The sequence below is a fragment of the Aricia agestis genome, chromosome 5 (assembly GCF_905147365.1).
Source record: "Aricia agestis chromosome 5, ilAriAges1.1, whole genome shotgun sequence".
NCBI classification, from domain to species: Eukaryota; Metazoa; Arthropoda; class Insecta; order Lepidoptera; family Lycaenidae; genus Aricia; species Aricia agestis.
Genome location: NC_056410.1, coordinates 18,306,890 through 18,333,413, shown reverse-complemented (window position 1 = coordinate 18,333,413; position 26,524 = coordinate 18,306,890). Strand labels below are relative to the sequence as shown.

General features: G+C 37.2%; 1 protein-coding gene across 4 annotated transcripts; it reads right to left on the bottom strand.

The window, feature by feature from the left end:
- Window positions 1-5,040: 5,040 nt before the first annotated feature.
- LOC121727450 (F-box only protein 28) lies at window positions 5,041-26,457 on the bottom strand. Of its 4 annotated transcripts, none has more exons than XM_042115318.1 (9): window positions 26,335-26,457; window positions 25,748-26,039; window positions 24,179-24,427; window positions 23,315-23,510; window positions 8,955-9,138; window positions 7,987-8,185; window positions 6,939-6,998; window positions 6,380-6,502; window positions 5,041-5,558 (listed from the first exon to the last, which is right to left on the bottom strand). In XM_042115318.1, the coding sequence occupies exons 2-9, from the start codon at window positions 26,012-26,014 to the stop codon at window positions 5,316-5,318; spliced, it is 1,521 nt and encodes a 506-aa protein (XP_041971252.1). In that variant the 5' UTR covers window positions 26,015-26,039; window positions 26,335-26,457; the 3' UTR covers window positions 5,041-5,315. The 4 variants fall into 4 exon arrangements, with proteins under 4 accessions (XP_041971252.1, XP_041971250.1, XP_041971251.1 ...); XM_042115316.1 differs by having other exon boundaries at window positions 26,339-26,457; XM_042115317.1 differs by having other exon boundaries at window positions 25,748-26,036; window positions 26,339-26,457.
- Window positions 26,458-26,524: the final 67 nt, after the last annotated feature.

Sequence of the window (26,524 nt, the reverse complement as noted above, 5' to 3'; positions counted from 1 at the left end):
AATATATTTGTGCGTACTGTATACATGCAAACTACACTTACGGACGAATCCAATAACCTGTCAAATTGTAATTCTAAGATTTTATATAATTCGACAGCACCCCAATCCTGTTACTTTAACAATAATACAGCTTTGATCCAGTCAAAATCTAATAACAGCACCCTAATATTATATTGAAACCAAACGGCAAACAACTGGTTTTTAGAATAAAGCAGTTGGTGTTTATTATACTGATACTGCATCGGAACTGTATTAATATTCAATTAAATATCAGAATCGAGGTGCTGTTTCGCTCCGATCATTGAAATGGCCGCTCGACAAGTCGATCAAAAATTTAGTGCCGAATATACAAGACATTGCTCCCTAGACGGTAATTCAGCATGACATGCATCTACGTGACAGTATAAATTGTGGCATAACATGCCGATCGCGAAACGATCATGCGTGCATGTAATGCACGAAAAATTTAACAACTTGTCAATCAATGTACAGGACGTTGTTGGCATGTCATTCGCATCAATCAATACAATAAACGATCATGCGTGCATGGCAGCACGCATGAGCATGTAATGCTAAATTATCGTCTATAGACCGTGTTAGGCTGGGATTTATACGCGCCCGCCCAAACGCGCGGTTTGGCGGCTACATCGCGAGATTACAATCAAACGTATTCCCTCGATCGTGGGAAACGAGACACAATAGATATTCAATTGTTTCGCGGCCGCATGTGGCCGCTTGGGGCTTGATGAGATGACAGCGCGACCGCGCCGCTATTTAAATAAATCGTTACATACATTTTCATGTGATCTTGCGTTGCAGCGGCTAAACCGCGCGTTAGCGCCGCCGCATATAAATCCAGCTAAGGACCTATTTCACTATCGCCTAGGTGACAAATAACTTTAATCACAATCTATGCTATTCGTCACTTGGATTAGATTATGACACAGGCCCTTAAAATACACTGACAGTACAGAAATAGTTTCCATACGTATATCAGCTCTCGAGATTGATATGTGATGACACGATGCAAGAAGTGTGTGAAGCCCGTGAGCAAAACTCGTATTTAAAATATCTATCCAGCGTTTGCATACTTAACACCATGTCACAAAATATACAAGTGTATATTATACCATAAATATATTCTATTTGTACACAAGTGATACTCCTCCTGCTATTTACAATACCCTCACCTAAACACAGTGCGAAATCAAATAGGGCTGTAAAAACGTAACTAAAAACCTAGCTCTAATATAAAATAAAATTAAGATTTCGTTTTAGTTAAATCGCTTATCATTAAAATAACTAACTGTACTTCTATGTGTATTCTGATTTAACTAAAACCAATATCTCTAAAGCATAGTGCGCTCGGACGACAAACTTGCCTTTTTGCGTATCATTTCCATAATAATAACCGATTTTAGCGTACAGAAATGTCTACTTCCCCGCTAAATTTGCGGATACCTACCCTATTTTATGTGCCCTTTTTTCGATAGTTGGAAGATGTTAGCAAAAGAGACAATTCTGTCCCCCGTCCGCGGCTTAAATCGATTCTTCACGGTGAATAAAGAAACTTAATATTAATACACAAATAAAAAACGATAGGCCATTCGAATTCATGTTACAAAAACGTAGCAAATAAGTACAGGCAATAATTTAATATTAATTTCGATCTTTATTCACCCAAACTCAGATAGCAGCAGTAAGAATATCATTTCATAACTTATAACGTGTCATAGAATCTATATATAGCCATTTGGTATATCAATACTGCCCTGATCATTTTAGCATCCACACCGGAATATGTTGCGTAGCTAAACTACACATTTCTTACATTAAAAAAAATCAATACATCATTACCAACATTCTAATTTAATTTCCTTACACATTTTTTACAAATTAGGCCATTACACAGTCATTCCGAGTTTTATAAATAGTAAAACATCCCAAAATGAGTGACCGATTTTGCGGTGTAGTATTGCATGTTGGAAATGAATATGTAAGTGCCTGGGTGCGATCAGAATATTATAGTTTAGTCACTCAAACAGTGATCCACATTAGAATTTAGTAGTGGTGGTTAATATAACGTATAGCTGATAAAAATAGCGCGCTAGTTCTTCGCAACGAATAGCGCGCGCTATAAATCTATGTATAAGACGCTACGTTATAACGTACCGCGCGGTCACTGACCTAGCGCGGCGCCGCCCGCGCTGCCGATCGCGCGCGGTTTCGTTCGATCGTTGTCGTGTCGTTTCGTTGTCAAATCGGCCATCGGGTGAATTCGGCTGTCATTGCATTTGCAGTGTTGCATTGCGTGTTAAGTAAATTATAATATTATAATCATGACTTCCATGTGAACGTATTTTTTCTGAATCTGGATACGTTACTAGTGACAGAAGAAATCGTTTGTCGTTGACAGAAGTGGCGCAAATAATATTTTTAAAGCCCGATTCGACCAAACTTGAAGTTACACGAGTATAACTATCATGAGAATAATTTTACTCCTTTAATTTACTCTAGGATATTATCATTTGCATTTTACCAAGTTACTCAAAGAGTATGAAATAAAATGTCAATTATAGTTCACAATGACACCGACCGTGACAGTTGACACCCTGCTGTGCAACTATTCTCAGTTTAATATTTACTCCACCAAAATAGCCCGTGTAAATATTTACTCCCGTGTAATTACCTCATTCTTGGATTAGAAGTTGGAAAAACGCAAAACCAGCTTACTCTTAAATTAGGAGACAGTTATACTCGAGTAAAATTTTACCCCAGTTTGGTCGAATCCGCCCTTAATGTAAATAAAATGTAAAAAAAAACTGACATTGTAAATAAAAATATGTACTATCAGAGAAGTTGATTCCTATGCAAATCGGGGACCTAAGTAGTTTGGTTGCGTTACGTCAAACCCAGCTGACAGATCACAATTAACATTGAATAATTGACATATTCGACCAAATAACGTTGGTCTGTCAATTGCATAGGAATCAACTTCCTCGATGGTACATATTATATAATGAACTTTGAAATACGCCTATAATTTTACTAATCATGTTTGTTCAAATATAATATCAATACAGAGTTAAAATTAATATTTGCAACATAATATAATTAACCAAATAATGCATTATTAAATTATAACGATTATATTATTCTAATTATGTAACAAACATGTTACATTATATTATTAACTCACCCACCGCGTTATAATTATTGTAGACGTGACGCATCATCATATTATTGATATAACATAAAGAAAGAATTTCAATAACGTCGGTAACTTTACAACGCGTCCAAAATCGAGATATTATTCGATATAACGTAGCGTCAAAACTAGCGCGCTTGAAATTCGTTAGAATGTAGCGTCAAAACTAGCGCGCTTGCAATTCGTTAGAACGTAGCGTCAAGGCAAGCGCGCTTGAAAGAATCGAGATTTCATTCGTTATAACGTAGCGTCAAAACTAGCGCGCTTAAAAAATGTAGCATATTTCATATAGCGTGGTGTGAAAATATAGCCGTTAGGAACACCACTGGAATTTAGTAATACATACTACGATACTAACATTTTATATACACAATATTAAACAATACAGAATAATCGCAAGAATACATGCATCTTTGATACATTTGCGATTATCGATTTAAGATTTTGAATGGAAACGTTTCAATATCTATTGTGAGTGTATAGATATACAAAGTGTGCTTTCAAACTTGAATTCAATAATACGTTATTAAATAACCTTCTCTTATAGATATGACAATTGTATAATGCTGTAATTATATTTAATATATTTATTATTTGCACGAGAGAAACGTTTTGAACGTTTTGAATCTAAACTGTCTTTAAATTATAATCAATTTCGTTCACACGAACGGGGAAATAAGCGTAGACATTCTTACTATTCAGTAGAGAATAAAACATTCCTTATAAAATTTAAACAGATACTAACAAATAAGTAAAATAAAGATAATGTACATATGATTATACCTCGCTTCCTTGTCAATGTATTACCGACTACAATAATGGATGGAGGTTTTACGTTACGAATAACTTACTTCATAGTTTTGATATAAATGCGACAAGAAAACTATTAGGCTCCAAGTACTTCGCCTTAAATGCAAAATGCGCGTGTTCCCGGTAACTTCGTTATGTTTCAACATTTCGCGCTTAGACGACATACATTATTTGAAAAATCTAAATCTGTGTTGTACAACACATGTAATATAAATAGTAAATCCGCCCGAACCTATACACTGACATTCCAAAGTACATTCCAAATTATAACAGGCAGTAATAACTCAATATGATTCAAATTTTGTTTATAATATAATCTCCAGCAGTATTATACATTTGCAAATTTTATCAAAGAGACAGCGACACATCACACAGCTCTTCAGAAACTTTTTGTAATAGTAAGTTATTCTTACTGGATTTTTAATCTTTAAATGAGAAAGTTATAGTTACTAAATTTTTAAACTGTTGCTGGAATATTTCACTTGAAATTAATTTGTTAATACGCTGAACACGACCTGAGAACTGACGCCACCTCGTTAGTTAAGCGCTGCATAGCGAAACGTCGAGCAAATAAAGTTTCGGGGGTTAAACCGAACGCGGCACGAGCTTCAGTTGTAATCCTCATTTAAACACGTTTGGAGCCAAACGATTCGCATATATTTCCCAACCTTACGCCGATAGCACGGACACCTTGAACTGCGAAATAGAGTCAGTGAGATGCAACATAACGCAATACTCTTTCGCCGTTTGCGGCATCATGATAGAACATAACCCATTTAAGATGCAACATGACGCAAATCGTTTGACAAGTGAGAGCCAGTCCTCACGGCGCGTTTCGTCAGCGTTGCGGCGACGCAGCGCTGCCGTTGCGTTATTTTATATACAAATAACCAAGGTGTTCACACGGCGCTGCGTCGCGCCAGCAGCACGCAACGCAAACATGACGGACAGCAGCCCCTGAGACGAAGCGGGAGACGCTGACTCTGTGACGAAGCGGGGGAACGCTGCGATAACGCAGCGCCCGTGTGGCCGGCTATGCGTCAAACGGCAGCGCTGCGTCGACGCAACGCTGATGCAACGCCCGTGTGGACAGCCTCTTAGGCGGAACATCTGCTACTTTTTCGCAGTTGGCGTCAACACATCACTATAACGCATTTAAAATGTCATGTGAGACTGCAATCTCTTGGCAGTTTTCGGCGTCATTGATGGAACAGTGCATTTAAGATAAGATCAGCCGCATTTTCGCGCTAACTTAGAGTTATCCCTGGCGTTTCAGTGTTCAAGTATATCAATCAATTCATAGTTTCCTAGGTCTCGTGAGCCTGCGTTTCTTGCGCTCGGGCGTGTTGTCCGCGCGGGACTCAGCGGGGCGTGTCTCGGTTGAGGGGCGGCGCGGGGCGGAGTCAGGTTTGCGCGGGGCGGGGTCTAGTTTGCGGGGGGCAGGGTCTGGTTTGCGGGGGGCGGGGTCCGGCAGCTCGGTGGCGGGCGGCGCCGCCGCACTGCCGCTCGCCTCGCCCTCCTCCGCACTGCTACCCGCCCACTGAAATGTTATATTCAAACTTACATCTTGCACTAGCTGTACAGTGTACAAGGTGTGACAAAACAATACTGAGTGTGTATGTGTCCATTATATTAAGCTCAGTTGTAAAAGTAGCAGCGCTGAGAGAGTCATTATTGACTTCTAGGTTTCTATAAGAAATACCCCAACTTTAAAGTAACTTTCAGCAACGCTACTTCCACACTCCAGTAAACTCCATACAAGGTCTTAAGTAATATCAGTATACAGCACAGACACAGATCAAGATAGATACCGCATGCCGCTCCATTTGTACGAAAACGAGCGTGCCACTTTTTACCACAGCGATACGTACTTTTTTCTACCTACTGTGTACACAGTAGGTAGGAAAAAAGTACGTACCGATGATAAGAAACGTGTCCATTATCTAGATTCTAGGCCAACGTTTCTATTTGAATTTCTACAGCTCAATACGGCACTTTTAGACATTTTGGCATTTTTAAAATTCCGATTGACGTCCGATTTCGATAGCAGACTAAAGAACAGACTTTCGAAAGACGAGCATTGCTCGTCGTTTGGGAACGCGATATGGCACGCGAAGTACATACACATGCCGTATCTATGTCTGTGGTATACAGTTTACAGTTCGCACTTTTGCGTCATAAGCGCTACCATTCATTTAGCAAATAAATGCTCGTACATAACTTCTGACAGTATGTCATAAGTTATTATTGTCGCCACGACTAAAACTTGAGGCATTGCAAAATCTGCGTACTTAACAGCTAACAACTGTACTGCCACTACGGCGGGCGATATCGATGCACTAAGGGTGTGTTCAAACCGACCTGCGGTAACGCAACTGGCGCGGGCGACAGACGCAGCGACGCACCGCATTCAGCGCACAGCGGGGGCACCGCCGGCGACCGCGAACGCCAATATTGAAGCTCCGTCTTGCACTTGTTCAGCTCCTGTAAAATTGTATTATTTTATTAATATTAAGTAATGTTAACTTAATGTCAACTTAATAAACTATATTTCAATTCAATTTGATCTCACGTTTTATATAAGCTATAAAAAATGCACAATAGACATTGATTTGCTGCAGTTACCATTGTTTGATTTACTTTATCATCAAATAAAAATTTAAAACGTACAATTTAAAATTATAATTAAAAGTTAATAGAGATTTAACGACCTTTTTATTAGAATATACATATAGTGCCACATCTCCCATTTATTGCATAACTTAGTATGGTGTGTTGATATTAATTTTACAGTAAGTAATTAATAATTATATTTAAAACATTGGAATAAAAAATGACGATCACGGAGTTGATAATTAGTTCAACGTTTTCATAATTATTCATTATCAATTACCATATTATGATAGAACTTTGGATGTACCTTTATCAACTCTATGAATGTCACCGCTAAACTCGCATCAGAACTTGAACTATGTGGCACCTACACAGAAACGCATAAATATATATATATATACCCAATTAGTAAATTGGGATAATACAAAATTGGGTTGTTGGACGGAAATATTGTTACTTACAATTAATAGCATTGAAGAGTTGACAATAAGTTAACCAACTAAGGTTAAATTCCTTTGATAACTTTGTATTGTTAAATATGTTAGATATTTAACAATACAAAGTTATCAAAGGAATACCTTCCTTTTAAGCAATAAAGGAAGTGATATTCTGTTTTAACTCATTTTGATGATGATGAAATCGAAGCTCAAAAATGTAAAGAGGTCTAAAAAGCATTCAATAAACAAAACATTAGCAAATTAATGTAGTTGAGTTTTAGTTTCTTGTTACATTTAGAGCCAAATGAATTGAAACGGAGCATAATAAATAATAACATATGTAAGTTTACGTTAAGATGTTTCTGTTAAGGCTGGACGCAAACGTACGTTCTCCGTATGCGATTTCTGAATTCGTTTTCCGTATTCGGAATGCCGTGAGACTAGTAGAAACGTTCATTTTTTTCACGCGCTGGTTTGCATTTGAAACGTACGTGCGGAGAAAAACGAACGAACATGTATTTTCTGATTTTATGTATTCGGATTTCCGCATACGGTTAACTAATTCGGAAGTCGCATACGGGAAACGTATGTTTGCGGCCGGCCTTATTGTTATTACTATTTTAAATTTATTAACAAAAATATCATCTCGTCATTTAAGGGCCAACTAAACGCTAAAACTCGCGCGGGCGCACGCTCGGGTGTGTAACTGTGTATTAAAGAAAAATAGTGTGGGCAGCGCAGGCGCGTGCGACGGAGTACGGACGCGGGGGACGACGCTGCCCGTACTATTTTTCATTTATACACACGCGAGCGTGCGCCCGCGCGAGTTTTAGCGTTGGCTCTTAATGTCATCATAAAGTCTAGAGTATAAGCAGGGTATTTTTTTATTTAAAATAGTATGCACCAAGTAAATCATACCTGCAACAAAGTCTGAAACTTGCGGCTGGTCTCCTCATTCTTCTTGTCATAATCGTCGAGGCGGTTCGCGTACTCGAGCGTCTGCTTCTGTTGCTCGGCTATTTGTTTCTGTTGCTCGGAAATCTGTTTCTGTTGCAGCGCGGTCTTGCGTTTGCAGCTCCGCAGGTCGCTGCGTAGCGCCGACAGTTGGTCGTTGTACCTGAAAATTTTGAGGGTAATATTCATTATTATTAATGCAATGGCAACATCTATGATATCTTCATGTGTGCAATTCATTTGAGTGCGATGAATATTATTATTTGTTACTTGGCTAAAGCCTAAACGCTGCGTGGTCTTTGTTTATATGTTCATGTATATAGTATTTTAAACCTTGTAGGATGTACTACAAAGGCGTATTCACGTGGTAGAGTATTTTGCCCTAATACTGAGAAGGGATTAGGTTATTCGAGCTAAACCATTGCGTTGAGTTTTTGCAACATTATCCCCTCCTGAAATTAAATTACTTGACTTAATAACTTCTATGTTTCGAAGAAGACGGCAGGCTTAACGCATGTCACGCTACCTCACTACTAACAACAAAACATACTTCTTCATTTCATCATTGCAACGGCAGTGAAGAATTTCATTCAGCAGTGAAGAAGAATATTGGCAACCTACTGTACAGCATGTCAATTGTCAACACAACATACTTCTTAAGGTGTACATGGGGCGTTCAGAAGATAAAACTCGGATTTGCTGTGAACGCGTTCAGTTTATGTTGGTGAAATGCATTTCGATTCTACAATCGCGTTTGTACGTTTTGAACCGGTTCAGTGTGCATTGAACGCGTTCCGTTTCTTTGGTGAACTCACCCCTTAACCCTTTGCAGCAGTTGTGAAGAAGTCGGTGGGCTTAATACATACCACTTTAGCACCTAGCCAGCATAGACACAACTAGAGCTAGCTAGTGTCTACAACAATACAACATACTTCTTCATCCCCTGCTTGATGCGGTGTATGCGCTTCCTCAGCACCATGTTGCTCTGCGGCGGCGGCGGCGACGGCGGCAGGCTCTCCTCCATGAAGGACGCGGCGCGCTCGCTCGTCGCCGCCGGCTCGAAGCCCGACGGCGGCGGCGAGTCCAGGCACATGTAGGATTTGCTACTCTCGCCCGCTGGAAATAGACGATAATTAAAAAAAGAGGTATCGTTTTCACACGTATGAATGTAATATTTCCAGAAATGCCCAGTTTTCGTATTTCGTCGTTGCGCCTTCCAAATCTTTGTCAACGACGATATAATAATACGGAACGATCGAAATTGCGTTTTTAGTAAAATTTTCAGGGTTCAGTCAATTTTTCAGTTTCAAACAATAAACTATTTTATTTAATCATTGATGGATTTATCAATAAACTAAATGTCTTAGATCATACATATAATAAGATTTGACACCATACTGCATTTTTTATTTATTGATAAGTCCAACCATCATTAAATAAAATAGTTTATCGTTTACCCCTGAAAATTTTACTAAAAACACAGAGGATTTGGCAGGTGCAACGACGATATTATGTTAGTCTGTATCAGCGTCTGAACAAATGTGCCAAATTTCAAAAGTGTATGTATGTTTTCATGTTTGTGCTCGCATATATCCGGAACTACAAGTCCGATTCGAGTGATTCGTTATTGTTGTACTATATAGGTATTATTCAACTTGGGGAATACTGCCATCAAAATCGATTCAGTAGTTTTTGAGATAATGAATGTTTTTGAGATAAGGAATATGTCAAATATGTGTCAGAGACATTTAATTATGATTAACCTTCAATCTAATGAAGAGTTTGACAGATAATGTATGGGGCTTATGTCAAAATTTTGAATTAATTATATTCAAGTAATTAATGTCCCACACTGAGTGCGACAGTGAGACCTGAGTGACTCATGCATGAAGAGTTTTCCTTACCATGAATAATCTGCTGTAACCTAATATTATAAAGCTGAAGAGTTTGTTCGCTTGGACGCGCTAATCTCACGAACTACTGAGCCGATGTTTATATAATTTGGAACCGTTATAAAGTAGACGTCAAGGCTACTTGTTTGCAGGAAAATGTATGGTTTCCACGGAAAACTTGATTTATGCGGGCGAAGCCGCGCGGTAAGTCTAGTTAACTGTTATAATCTTAAAAAAACACTTTATCAACAATCATCAATTAATAGGTTAATTTGTTTCTTCTATTGTTTGTTGGCTTATTGCTTACAATCGCAAGTACTAACACAAATAAGTTTGCATAAAATTATCTAACACGTGCTAGTTGTTGTGCAGTCTACAAACAATGTCTGTAATCACTAATCTGTAAAATGTCACCGTCAAATTGCAAATACCGTTAAAATGTAAAATTCCTAAGTGTGAAACAGGGTTTTAGTTATAATTAGTGATGGGTAATTTTCCGAAAAATTTCAAAGCTCGGAAATTTTTCAATTTATTTTTCAGAAAAATTGGAAAATTGGAAAAATAGTAGAAACATATTTTTTTATCGAAATTATTAGTTTAAATGAAATAGTAAATAGTAATTAAATGAAGAAATTTAAAAAAAACCCCACCAAAAAAACTTTAAAAAGTAATGAAATAATATTTAAGTACTGACTAAGTTTAAATAATTCCTAAGAGTAAAGTAATATTTTAGTCCATAATTGTTGTCACGGTGTGTCGGGGGACCGCCAAGTAAACTACGACAACTTGCATTTTGTATCGCCATAATGGCATAATAGTCGCTGATTCTCTCGATTCGGGTCGCTGTGAACTGACCCTTAAACTGTAATGTTATGTGAAATCAAACATCTACATTAGCGGTCCCCCGACACACCTTGCCAACAATTATGAACTAAAATATTACTTTACTCTTACGAATTATTATATGTCCCTTGACACCTCTCAAGTTTTGTGGTACACTTTACGGAAAAACTATCACGCCTATTGATTTGTGCTTTAACATAGTAATTTTTATTTATATGTAGATGTGTTATCATCGGTCAGTCAAAGTTTGGTTACTACAATATATTAAAATAAAATAAAAAATACTTAAAGATTATTACCACGCAGAAACGACGCGAGCCTTACAAAGCTCGGCTTTTAGCTAGTTTACCCGCTCTGGGGCCAGGCGTGTTATTCATTATTCTGTAATTGACTTTGCTTATCATAAGGGCTTATCACACTGTGCACTGGATTACGCGGCGGTTACTAGATCATAGGCGGTTTGATCGCGGCGAACACGCAGCGGATTCGCGCCAGATTCGCGGCGGCGTTTGCTAGATGTATCCAGGGCGTCGTCGCGCAATCATACCGCCCGCAAACCGCTACTGTTCCTTTATCACACTAATTTTCTTTAATTTTCGACGTTATTAGGCAGTTTATCTATTTACTAGCGCTTTTGATTAACAATCTCCAACGCTATTAACGGCCATTCCCAATATTTGATCTATCTCTGGTTTTGCCCTACTAGAGATAGGAATAGCTCACAATTGACATAAAATATATGTCTCTAATGTCTAATGTGAGCTATTCCTATCTCTAGTAGGGCAAAACCAGAGATAGATCAAATATTGGGAACGGCCGTAAATAGGTAAACTTCTGTCAAAAAAATTATAGTAACAGGCCTGTATAGCTATTTCAAACCACGACATGAGTCAAGACATCTCGATCAGATTTTTTTTTAATTTCCGTGAATACGCTTGTGGGCAATAAGTGATTTGAGCTATTCAATTACATCAGATGAACCGTTAGTATGCGAATGTGATGTAGATTTATTCGTAAGTCTCAACCCACTGTTCTACGTTTATGCAAAGTAGATAAAATTTTAATCGAATATTTTTATACAAACTGCTACCAGTCTCCTAAAATAAGTATACAATATACATGTCTTGTACGATTAAAACGACGCATCGTGGCATTTTGTCTCGGTGTAAGTGATGTATCCAAACCTTGTGTATCCTGTTAAATATAGTAAAGAACATTTTTTCATTCTACCAAAAGCATGATTTCATTTTGTAAATATTATAATAATTACTATACTTCATAATTCATATACTTCTTTAATAGTAGAACAAGGAGAAAAAATATAATTTCTGTAATTAATTATATAATGCATGTTGTATTTATCTATCTTCTATCTATCTATCTATATATAAAACTCAAAGGTGACTGACTGATTGACATAGTAATCTATCAACGCACAGCCCAAACCACTGGACGGATCGGGCCGAAATTTGGTATGCAGGTAGATGTTATAACGTACGCATCCGCTAAGAAAGGATTTTGATAAATTCCAACCCCTTGGGGTTCAAATAGGGGATGAAAGTTTGTATATAATAATACTTCTTAACGCGAGCGAAGCCGCCGGCAAAAGCTCGTACATATTGTACATATTGTATAAAAAAAAATTGTAAAAAAAAATAATACATATTGTATTATAAATACAACATGCATATCTTTTGACTGTTCCCTCTCCACGCTTCAACGGCTGCACCGATTTAGATGGATAGATTTGATATGGAGATACTAAGGGCCTGTTTCACCACTTACTGATAAAATGGACTGGACAGCTGGACAGGCACAACTTTTTTGACAGATTCTCCATACTCTATCTGTCAAGTTAAGTGGTGGATAGCTTATCCGGCACTTATCAGGAAATGGTGAAACAGGCCCTAAGACCCCTAGAAGAGATAGGTTAGTTTTTAATCCAGAAAATGTACAGTCTCCGCACAATTATCGAATTTCGGCGCAAAGAAGTTGCAGGCAAACACTTATAAAGTATAAAACAAGTAATTAAAGTCATAGATTAAGTAATATGTCTGTCCTCATTAAGATAATGAGACGCTTCCGTCAATTTGGGCATCTTCTAAGTCCATAATATAGGTCGCCCGCTTGAAAATTACCACTACCGAGATACGATTTTATCACGAGCGTCAAAAGAGGTGATTTTATTTAAATGTTATAGAATCGTTACCAATATTAACTATATTTCTATTTCAATTATTTATTATCCCAATGTAAAAAAGCTCGCGAGAGCCGGCCATAACGCTACCAATTTAAATAATCTAACTAACCGCGAACTAAAGAAATACAAAGTCACATGAATAAGTAAATTACTTTCTTAAATTATTAAGGCGACGCCTTGATAATTTGCCTGTAGCGATATCGATTTTTCTCAGCAATGACTAAAGCTAATAAATTAAAGTTCATTGTCAGTATTCATCATGTCTTTGAATTACCCATAGCATAAAAAAATGGAATAAATAGACTAAATATATATGCGACCATTTCTTAAACCTTTACCAAATATACAACTACCGTCTACATTACCAGTTGCTACTCAAAGTATAGAAGATTATTAATTTAATGTTTATTAAATTAATAATCTTCTATACTTTGAGTAGCAACAACACGAAGACCTCTGTGGCTCAGTGGTGAGCGCGTTGGTAGCTCAAGCCGGGGGTCGCGGGTTCGAAACCCGCCGACGGAACAAAAAGTTTTCGAAGTTCCTGGGTCATGAATGTGTATTATAAATATGTGTATCATATAATAAAAATCTTAAATGTATGTATAGTATAAAAGTATTCAATATATTTCCGTTGTCTGGTACCCGAAACACAAGTCCTTCAGGTACTTACCACGGGGCCAGACTGACGTGGTGTGAAGCGTCTATAGATATTATTATTATTATTAAATTACATAATAGACTGTAAATTGTAATAAATTAATTACGACACATTCGAATGCAGAGCTGTATGTGGGAGGAAAATCCCTTGAGACTCAATAATTGTACTAAATTAGACTCGACTCTCGACATAATATTATAATAATATAAATTAATAGGTATTTCATAAGTTGAAACATAACTCAAAACAACCATACTAATACATGTATTATACTTCGTGCTGCGCCCTCGAATCAGTATAAACTGAATATATTATACACTTGTAGTAACGCCAGGTCACACCATTGCTACACTATAGTCATTAAATTAAAGATATATTTTTTTTTTATCTATGTTTCCTATACTTTTACACTTCCGGTATGATGGCAACCACCTCTGCCGTTTGGCGCTAAGCCTCCATTAGCTTTTTAGTGCCGCGCCGCGCCACGCTACACTTCTTTATTTCAGGTAAATACGTATTGAAATAAAATGGCGAAACGTGCATCCAATGAAGACAGTTTTGAATTTATAGTTAAAAAACTAGCTAGACTGGCGAAGGAAATAAAACGTTGTAGACGAAATAATTCGTCGTCAAGTTCAAATTCGTCATCGTCGAGTTCTTGTTCAGATTCGGATATCGATATTGAGGATTCAACCTGTGAGTATTCTTACCAGAATTTGTTTCAGATATTTCAGATTCACAAATAATTTAGACTTTAGAATACATCAGAATTGGTTTTAAGACCTCTTCGCCGTATTCGCCGCAATTGCCATAATTTTGTGAGGGTAATTCGAGAAAAATCTGCTGCTATAATTATGGTGAATAATTGCATAAAAGTCAAAAAGAAGTGCATCAGAATACTTTCGGAGTATATCGCCGCACTGTCTCGTGTAATAAGCACCTGTTTGGTATTGTGGGAACTATATCGCCGCTATTACACAAAATGAGGGTATGTATATTTTTACATTTCGTACATGTGATAACGTCTTTTTTAGGTCAAAGGGTCATGCCAATACCTGAGACCATTAGTACTATATCAGCAGATGGACCTAGTCATATACTGGTACCACCAGGAGATCCTTCTATTGAAATCTCTAATGTCGACGTTGCGGAAAAAGACGTTCAGATGGATATTAACGATATTTTAGGAGATGATCCATCCAATTTCGTCGAATTCGGTCCCGATATCAACAAGGAACTTGCAAGTCGATTTAATCACATAGCGACATCGGGAATAGGCAAGGAAAACCGTAAAGAAATTCTGAAAAAATATCTACTACCCGCAAATTGTAATTATATATCAGCCCCCCTTTTAAATCCAGAAGTCAAAAATTCGGCCCATTATGAACAAGCTCTCAAAAGAGACGCCGCAATAGAAAATCGCCAAAAGTTAATGGCCGCTGGTCTGGCGGGCTTAGGTCGCATAATTTCGACGCAATTATCCGCTTCGGAGGTAGATAAAAATTTTGTTAAAGAATTAATGGATGTGGGTGATATTTTGTGATATTCAATACTGTAATTCAGAAACACGAAAACAATTCATCCTGTCGATAGTAAAAAGTGATCTACGTAGTCACTTGACTGAAACAAAGATTGATAAATTTCTATTCGGTTTGAATTTTACTGAATCGATAAAAAATGCTAAAGCCGTGTCAAAGTCAAGCTTGGATTTAAAAGCTCAAGCTAAGAAAGATAAGTCGTCCACTTTTAACAAACTCGAATACATATTTAAACTGGAAGGCGAGGACTTCGAATCGCAGGCAGCCGGGTCCAACGCCACGACAGCAGATGCCTGCTGCGCAGAGCGGGACGTCTCGTCCGGGACCATCGCGCAACTTCTCGCAGCGCACCAAGGTGACTCGCACCCGTCACCAGTAAACGAGGTACGTTACACCGGTCGCCTCTCTAATTTTTACAATCGATGGACTCTCATAACACGGGACTATACTATTTTGTCTTGGATAAACGGATACAAGATAGAATTCGATGAAGAACCTCAACAAAATTGTCAACCAGCAGAAAATACGTTTTCTGAATTTGAAAAAATCCGTTTGCCATCCGTTATCCAGGAACATGTTGACATAGGGGCTATTTCCGAATGTCAACCGGTTTCAGAACAGTTTATATCTCGAGTGTTTTTAGTGCCGAAACCAAATGGTAAAATGAGACTAATTTTAAATTTAAAAAATCTCAATAAATTTATAACCACTCAACATTTTAAATTAGAAGATATTCGTACAGCCCTTAAACTGGTAACTAGAGATTGCTTTGTAGCTAATATAGATTTAAAAGATGCCTATTTTCTTATCAAGATTCATGAAGACTCAAGAAAATACCTACGATTCATTGTCAATAATAAATTGTATGAATTTAATGTCCTACCATTTGGTCTCTGCACGGCACCCTATGTATTTACAAAACCTATGAAGCCAGTGGTAAAGTTACTAAGAGAAAGTGGTTTTATGTCATCTATATACTTGGACGATTTATTTTTAGTTGGAGATACTTATCGAGATTGTTATCAAAATATTGTGATAACTCAAAATGTATTAGAGTCATTAGGATTTATAATAAATAAAGTAAAAAGTTTGTCTACGCCATTGACGTCATGTAAATACTTATGTTTCATTATAGATACTTGTAAATGGCAAATAAGCCTACCACTAGAAAAACGAAATTTTATAAAATCGGAGCTTGAACATATTGTAAATTTAAAACGTTGTAAAATACGGTTGTTTGCTCGCTTATTGGGTTTATTGGCCTCTGCATGCCCTGCTATTGAATACGGAAGGCTATATACAAAAGAACTATAACGTGTTAAATTTTTGATTTAAAAAACAATTGTGATAATTATGAAGCGTATTCCGCGTTCATTATTACCGGACTTAAATTGGTGGACCGATTCTATCAAACATTCTGTTCACAGAATACTATTAGACAAATACGCGTTAGAGGTTTATTCTGACGCCTCAACTACGGGCAGCAGCATGTAATGGCAAAACGGCTAGTGGATCTTGGTCTAACGAAGAAATGTTGTTACATATAAACCATCTCGAATTATTAGCGGCCTTTTTTGCATTAAAAATATTTGTTAATGGTCATAGGAATTGTCAAGTTTTGCTTAGAATTGATAATACCACTGCCGTAAGCTATATTAATCGTATGGGTGGAGTAAAATAGCCACATTTCCATAGAATTTTAGTGTCCAAGATTCTAAGTAGAGGTACGAAGATACGAATATACTGTACTCTTATACGGCAGTGAAACTTGGACTCTAACTCAAAAGGAGGAAACAAAGCTGTTAGTAGCTGAGAGAAAAATTAAAAAAAACCCCCGCCAAACAACTTTAAAAAGTAATGAAATAATAATATATTTTACTGACTTTAAGTTTAAATAATTCCTAAGTGTAAAGTGATATTTTAGTCCATAATTGTTGTCACGGTGTGTCGGTGGACCGCCAACAGTGTCTTTTGCATTTTGTATCGCCATGTCACTGATTGTCTCGATACTATAATGTTTTGTGAAATCAAACATCTACATTAGCGGTCCCCCGACACACCTTGACAACAATTATGGACTAAAATATCACTTTACACTTAGGAATTATTTAAACTTAAAGTCAGTAAAATATATTATTATTTCATTACTTTTTAAAGTTGTTTGGCGGGGGTTTTTTAAATTTCTTAATTTAATTTTCTTTCATGCTTTTCAAACTTGTGTTGGTTATAGTGCAAAATAATTCCTAACAACAGGATCATATTATATCCCAATGAATACCATCTAGGAATGCCCTTTTGGATGAGGCCGTCACACGTCAATATGAGCCCAAACATAAAACCTCCACTTTGGGTTCATATGGAGCTCGGCTCCTATAGAACCCAGGTGATGCTGCAGCAGCAGCATGCAAAAATTTATTGGTTATCTACGTCTTACTAGTTGTATACCAATACTTACTAGTTGGATACCAATAATGCATGAATCATCACAACAGCTATGCATCAGAAATTAATAGTTTTACTCATCAACAAATACTGTGTAAATTGCAAAATCATCATGTATATTGTAACTATTGTATCTATCTATTCTAATCTAAAAAAATATATCAGACAATGACGAGAATAAGTGGATAACTAAAGCAAGAAATGATGCAGCAATAATCATAATTCATAAACCATCACTACAAACTGCAATATTTATAACTAGATGTCCCGCGCGGCTTCGCCCGCGTAAATTAGGAATTTTACAGAAACCGTACATTTTCCCATAAAAAATATTTCCCCCGTTTTTCCCACGTTTTCCTGAGTTTCTTCGGTCGTATTAGTCTTAGCGTGATCTACACTACTATTATAAAGAGGAAAGATTTGATTTTTTGTTTGTTTGTTTGTTTGAGTCGAATAGGCTCCGAAACTACTGGACCGATTTGAAAAATTCTTTTACCATTGGAATCCTGCATTATTTCTGCTGAACATAGGCTAATTTTTATTTTGGAAAAATATAAGGTTCCGTAAGATATTTGGGATTTTCGGACGCAAGGTTTAAAAAATCAACCAGAAAAGTTACTTATTTTGCGTACGCTGCCTAAACTATAAAAGATAGAGGCATAAAATGTTCTAAGTAATTATAGATCTTTTAAATATCTACAAAAAAGTCCGCGACACACTATACCTATCTATGTTGAGTGAGGCACAATAACCATTTTTTTATTAAAAAATCTAGAATTTTTTTTGGACTATATTTAAATGCGTTTATTTAAATCATGCTATTGACCCTTATCAAAATAAATTATTTCATCACTAAGTACAGTTAATGTAGATAACATTCGGTCTTTGAATGATTAAAATTGGACGTTTGGTTTTAATGTTATGGCGAAATTAAAATATTACGATTTCTGCTGCACGTTGCGAATTGGGCGTCAAGGCGCGATGCGCGGGTTTGCGTGCGGTAGGGGAGAGATTTAATTATCAGTGCCACAGACTCGCCCGGAGAGTCCACGTAAATATTACCTCGATCGTGGGAATCGCAGACACAATAGATTTTCAATAGTTTTGCGACAGCCGGGTGCTGCTTTATTGATTTGATATAGACTATCGTGCTTCATTATTATAATCCTAATTTCAAAAAAGCTTTAAAAGTTATGACTACGAAAGTAATATTTTTAGAACTTTTTAAAATAAGTTTTGAATGACTATTATTTTTGATTGCTATTATAATTAATTAATTTCTTTAACTATAAATCTCTAATAGCGGCAGCCGGCTGCCAGCATAACAATTGAAGATCTATTGTGTCTGCGATACCCACGATGCCGATGCACGATGGAAGTATTAATGCATATTTTTTAATCCACACTATTTCTGCTGAATATAGGCTATATTTAATGGGAGAAAAAAGGGAACCGTATTAAGTGTTAATAATTGTGTGAAAAATCTACCAAAATATTCCTTCTTGCTTATCCATACTAATATTATAAATGCGAAAGTATCTCTGTCTGTCTGTCTGTCTGTCTGTCTTGCTTTCACGCCAAAACTACTGAACCGATTGCAATGAAATTTTGTATACAGTTATTCTAGAGTCTGAGAAAGGACATAGGCTACATTTTGATGTGGGAAAATATCTTATTTCCATGAAAATATCGATGAAAATGAATTCGCATTGCGCGTGGCCAGCGCTCATCCCGGGGGTCCTGGGTTCGAGTCCCGCAGGCGGAACAAAAAGTTTTCAATGTTCCTGGGTCTTGGATGTGTATTAAAATAAAATTTCAAAAATCTTAAACATATTTTATGTATAATACTAGCTGTTGCCCGCGACTTCGTTCGCGTGGACTTTAGTTTATAGCGCGCGGTGTCAACAAAATTTGTGTCAAATTTAAAAACTTTTTAATACCCTGTAGGTGTAGCGCGGCCCTTAATTAATCAAAATACCCAAAAACAGCTATGCAGTGTGCACATAATCTATACTAATATTATAAATGCGAAAGTATCTCTGTCTGTCTGTCTGTCTGTCTGTCAGTCTCGCTTTCACGCCAAACGCCAAAAGTATCTCTGTCTGTCTGTCTGTCTGTCAGTCTCGCTTTCACGCCAAACGCCAAAACTTCCGAACCGATTGTAATGAAATTTTGTATACAGATAGTCTAAAGCCTGAGAAAGGACATAGGCTACTTTTTTACTGGAAAAAAGGGTTGTAAGGGGGTGAAAATGCGTAAATTTGTTCAAATTAAGTTAGTTCCAACAATTCATAATAGATGGCGCCGTGCGTCTTCTACATCGCGCTGACGCTTGCTCAAAAGTCTTTCTATAAGACGTGGTATCATCTTTTTAAGTTTCGATTTTTTTCGATTGTTATATCTATTCTACGGTATTAAATAACTCAGTACTTTATCTGCAGTGACGTAACCTTAAATCTATCAATGATAAATAGTTTATGGGTAAAGTTGTGTAATTGGAGGGCTAAATAAGCTTTAAAATTTGGCATAAAGTATAAAGTTTAATATAAAAAAATGAAATACTTATTGTGTGCACACTGCACAGCTGTATTGATTTAAGGGGTACCAGGGTTTTTTTATAAAAGCTTTTGACACCAATTTTGTTGACATCGCGCGCTATAAACTGAAGTCCACGCGGACGAAGTCGCGGGCAACAGCTAGTAATATAATATAGCCTATAGTCTTACTCGATAAATGATCTAACACTGAGATCGGACCTGTAGTTCCTGAGATTGACGCGTTCAAGCAAACATACTCTTCAGGTTTATAATATTAGGTCGGTATAGATTTTTTTAATTATCGCTTGACACACTCGAGTCTCGATCTAAAAGACTATGAAATGGTATAATATGGTAGTGATGATGATAATGATGATGATGAATGTAATTTGCATAGTAGCATATGCTTTCTGTTCTTAAAACAACGCCGAAACTCCCAAACTTGTATCTATAAAGAATCAGGAGTTCTCTCAGCACCTTCCGAACCACGATATACCAGGTACCTATATCTCGGTGCAAAATCTTACTTGTTGGTTAGCATATGCTTAGAATACTTCTCACGAAACCGAAGTCACCACATGTTTCTCTATAAATTTTGAGGAGTTCCCTCGATTACTTATGGATCCTTCATCAGATCACCACTTTTGTGAATATAATACCAAATTGGGATGATACCCTATATACCAAAAGAAAAATTTTGAAAATCGGTTAACAAACGGCGGAGTAATCGTTGAATATAAGAAAACGAAGATAACACCTCCCCCATTTTGAAAATCGGTTAAAATTGTAGCCTATGTGTTATTCTGATGTATAAGCTATATTATCAGTGTGTAATGCGTCGAGTTAGCGACCGGTCGTGCTCCGCGCGATTCGCAAAAATATTACTTTTGCTAATCGCGCGGCACATTGCCGCTGCACGTGACCATGGCGCTCGTGGCCAACGAGTTGCTGGCGTTTATCCAGCACGCCATCGACACTATGGACGAGGTCAGCATCATGCAGATCTGCAAGTCCTCCTTCTCCAGCGAGGAGATTTGCAAGGGCAAGCAGCTGCTATACGAGACGCTCGGACAGAGCGCGAATATGCCGTCGCGACGAAGAGACGGAACGGAAAGGAGCGTGCAGGACATCATCTCCCTGCTGAAGCAGACGGATCCTGATGAGGTGCCGGCTTTTGTGGCAAAGGAGCTCCACAAGCTGCCACCCGTCACATTGGACCACGTCGACGTCGTCAGCCTACTGAAGGACATCAGGTTCCTGAAGGAGGAGCTGGCCGGAGTTCGAGGTAGATTGCAGGCATCAGAGTCTATGATCAGTGACTTACGTATTGAATTATCGCAATTAAAAAGTGGTAATTCAATATGTAGGTCACCTGATGCTGATGCCGCATTCGTCACTACTCGTCGTGGCGCGCAAGCGAGCACGTTTAGCCCGTCAGCATTATCGGACGGGTCAACGAACACCGCCGCTGCCGCCCCCGCCCCCGCTCCCCTCCCGGTTGCGCCGACCCCGAGTCCTCAGGCGACTCAGAAAAACTTTGCGACTGTTGCTGGTCGCCCCGCACCTCCCCCGCGGGCGAAAACTAATGGGGCGAATGAGAGCCGCAAGGCTCCGAAGAGTCGCGAGACTGAGAGCCGCAAGGCTACGATGAGCCGCAAGGTGGAGTCTTCTCGGCTTGGCAAGGACGAAGGCAGGAGGTGCGATGAGGAGGGCTTCATACTGGTGGAGAGGAGGAAGAAGCCCGCCGCCCGCAACCATCGCGGCACCGCAGCATATGTACCTGAGCTGCGTCTGCGGAGCGAGGTCCCCGCGACGCCCCTGTACATATCCCGCCTGCACTGGTCCATGGAGGTCCAGGACGTCGTGGACTACATCCAGAAGAAGACGACACTGCGCCTGAGGGTCGAGCGTCTGCAGTCTCGCCACAAGGTTAGACTCCGGAACAAAGCGAGTCACGTCGCCGGCAAAATGTGACAGTGTTAGTTTTTAAGTATATATAAAATATGTATGTTAGTTTTAAGGTATTTATTATATAATTATATGTATGTTAGATTTAAGGTATTTGTTATATGGGCCTCTGATGCCTGAATTAAATGATTTGATTTGATTTGATTATTGTAAAGTTTCATTAAAATCCGTTCAGTAGTTTTAGCGTGAAAGAGTAACAAACATCAATACATCCATACATCCACACATCCATACATCCATACATCCAAACAAACTTTCGCCTTTATAATATTAGTAGGAGTAGGATATTTCTTATTTTACTTATAGCTTACCAAGATAATTTAGTAAGTAAATTAATTTTTAGAAACAAGTTATTGCCTACATATAGGATAGGATAGGATAAAGTTTATTCTTCAAACTAATAATTAATATGTGTCATTATAATTATATCTACTTCCTAATTAAAATATTTTTACATTTCTCATTCTTATTACTCGTTAGGTTAGAACTTGTTTGAAGATTGAGGCATTCACATGCAACGATTTTGTGTAAATTCATAGCAAATACTCTAAAAAGTATTGAGTATTTGATTGCATCAATCCCTATCTCTATTATCTAATTACCAATATTTTGCAGAATCATCAGCATGATAGGAAATAAATCAATTTTTGTCCGAATTTCCTTTTAAATAAATGAATCATGGACACTAAGTAAATCACGCGGCTAGGCAAGTAGGCATACTATGCGGCCGGCGTAACGCGACGGCGTGCGCCATCAAAGAAACACCGCGCCGCGCCGCTACTCTTCCCGCGCGGTGTCCATGCATTGGGTAAATTATTTGTTTTTAAGCGACATTTACTCAGTGACCAATTGATTTTTTTTTTCATCAAATATAATAGCCAAATATCACATGCTCGAGTATTGAACATGTCCCACCAGTCACGCAGTATATATATTTAGTATTAATAATTATTATTATGTGATTTTAAAGCTAGCCTTATTAATTCATGAAGCCTTAAGCGGCCACATCCGGCCGCGACAACAATAGATAAGCTATTGTGTCTCGTTATTCCACGATCGATGGGTTAAAGCTAGGCTCTATCTTTATAATATAAGAAGTATAAAATGTAATATATCATACTAATTTTCTTTTATAACTCTCGTTTGTTCCATGACGTGTTCATATTGTATAATAAAGGTCATTGCTATAATACAATTCAAAAGATACTCACGAGAAAACGCTGTGGTGATATCAAAGAAATCAGTTCCAAAATATGTGATCTCCGGCAAGTTTGGCTCAATATGCTCCTTAAAATACTCCATGGCCATGGTGGTCAGATCAAAAAGCTCATCCGTCACCTTGTACGGCCTTGCCAGCTTAGTTGTGGTTTTTAAATATGATAAAATACTGTACACTTCATCCAAAATCTAAAAAAAGACATCAGTTTAACCCCTAAATCAATATAATATAATGAATAATGATAAATTATATAGATGATCCTAAAATATGAATAGCATTGTCAGAAAGTATTATATTATATGTAAGTACTAAGTAGTGTAAGCACTATGATAGCATCATCTTTTAATGCAACTTGAGTAGCATTTTATGGTTGCATTAAAATATAATAATTAATGTATTTTTAGATGCTTTTAGCACTATCACATTTGCACAAAAGTAGGCTTTTATGATAAAGATTTTTGAAGCATAAATTATGCATGTAATGGGAAACAGATAAGCAAAGCCAGTATTTAAATTAAGTAACTGTACAAATGACCACAGTCCATCCATTTATAATCAAAATTAGACTTCATACATTTTTTTGTATCTGCATAGTTATTGATACAAACTCATACAGCTTAAAAAACCTTAAATAAAATATTACTTTGACTGTTTTGTAAGTAATAATTTAATGTGCCTATCTAAGATAAACTTGTATCAAATAACTAATTTGTATGCTTTGTCTCTGTTGATCCATATTCAGTAAATAGCAATAAAAATTTCAAGTTAGCTTACTTTATTAGTTTAGTATTTTATGACTTAGGCCCATAATCTTATCTTATAATAAATAAAATATGTGAAACACCCTTCACATTACCTCTCCAGGAAAGAAACAACAGTGTTTCCTCTCAATGTGTTTCCCAAATGTCATTTGTAATAAACTTAGTCGCATATGCAAGGTTTCTATGATGTCCGATTCACAGGCCAACGGATGACTCCTCCGTGCCGACTCCCTCCGAGGCATCTTAGCTTTGATTGATTGAAAACGGTGTAACATTTGATTTTGAAGACGTTGAAATGTAGAGTTAAGAATACTACTGCATACTGTGTTGAATTGTCGGTTTACCTGCATAAATACACTAAGTTTTAGCAAAATGATCACTTTCCATGAATTATTTTAACTTTTAATAATTTTTTTTTCGATTTCATGTGAAGAAAAACGTGTTTCGACAATGTGAAAATTCTTAAAATAGACAATTGCGTTTTTCTTATTAGAAATTTATGTCACTTCTTTTTTATTTCGAGCAACTTAACCACTGGATACTCGGAAAAAATCTGTCAAAAATAGAAATCCAAAATCCAAAAAAAAAATGGCGCCAGGACCCGCCCCTTTTTTACAAATAATATAATATTTTTACATCCAACCCACATTTTATGTTTCTGTAAAAAACATTTACAGCTATGTTAAATTTTCTATCTATCAAGCCATCATAATTATAGTTTTTAGTCTGATTTAATATTCTTTTCACAGTATGTACTTTGAAAATTATTTTTCAGACCCTTTGATTACAAATTAAACAATATTTTGTTAAAATCTACACGACGGAACCCTAAATTAGACCCTTGTATCAACAACTCATCGAAACATCTTGAATTGTTTATAAAAACAGCCGTGATTTACGACCCAAAAAAACCGGTTTCGTATAACCCACAAGCAAACTTCGTCATTAGTGCTATATAAATAAAGTTCAAAATGGCGCGGCCGGCAGAAAATAGCCGTTATCTGTGAACTTTTGTTCTCAATTGTTTAGAAACGTAATGCATAATATTGATATAAATTGTCTTAGAGACATTGTGTAATAACTTGTATAAGCGTTTTACGTAATTAATTTACAAATATATGAAGCAAATCACGTCCAAATCACCAAAAACTAAACCAAATTTTCGAGTGTAACCTAAAAGTTTTTACGATGTATTTCTTTCAAATGATTATCTAAAATAATTAATTATTAGTAAATTTAGGTATTTTACTACTTACATTCGTTAAATCAATCCATTATTTCAAACAAATTACACAACACTGCAGAACACACACGAAAAATTTCACGATTTTCAAATGACTGAAAAATATTCGTCGACCACAGATTGTATAATATTTTGCATTCAGAATGTGGCAAATGTATCATAGATCGTAACTAACCCAACTTCTTCATACAAAAGTAGTCTCTAAATCAGCTAAATACGAAATATAATCGAATGAAGAGCGCGGCCCACTTGGGCCTTATGGTGCTTGACGGAATGGCGCTTGACATTTAGCGCGGCCCAAGTGGGCCTTATGGGGATTAAGGAGTTAAATTATGAATTATTACTGACAAAAAAACATGGTCACAAAATCATTATCCGAGTTTTAACAATCGGGTAAAACAATGAAAAAGTGTAAAATTACCAGTCTGAGTTGCGAGACACTTTTGTATCCCAAATATCGAAAGATCTTTTCAGTGACTTCGAGGGGCAGATCCAGGAGGCCCGTGGTGTGTTTAGGCGCGGGGATAGCTTTGGAGGTGCCGGCGTGGGGCGAGGAACCCCCTGGGAGCAGAGCGCTGGAGTGCCGAGTCACCCGCGCCACCGTCACCGGCTCCGCGTGAGACGGCCCTGCACCGTCGCTCCCACCATTGCTACCCCCTATACTACTCATCTGCCTAGTCGACACCATCTTGCTATATGTTATTTATCTACTTCTGAAAAGAACTTTCTCCTTTAGCTCCTCTCCGTGCACTCGAAATTAACTTTATAAAAAAACTTGTTCAATATTTTTTCGAAATCATCGCACTTTAGTGATTGTACATGAGTTGCGAGAGACTTTAAGCTACGAAACTTGAGTGGAAGTCACCGTAGTTTATTTTTATTCAATTATTTCTATCACACTATCGAACAATTCTAAAATGGTGGCCATGGCTGGCTAGGTCACAAGCATTCGTTTGAATGCCCAAAATGTAATCAACGTGACATTTAAATTTATTTCTGAAATAACACTCACATGAAGAGTTCATGCACATGTTTTGTATAATAAATTAGGCTTCAATTATTTACAACAAAATTAAATTAAACGCAATAAGTTTAGCCAGCGATACGCTTTCACGACTTGCAAATAGGTAATTTTTGTTTGTGAGTTGGTTAAAATTTTGGAATTCGGAAAATAGTTCATTCGTTGTCAGTTCAGACA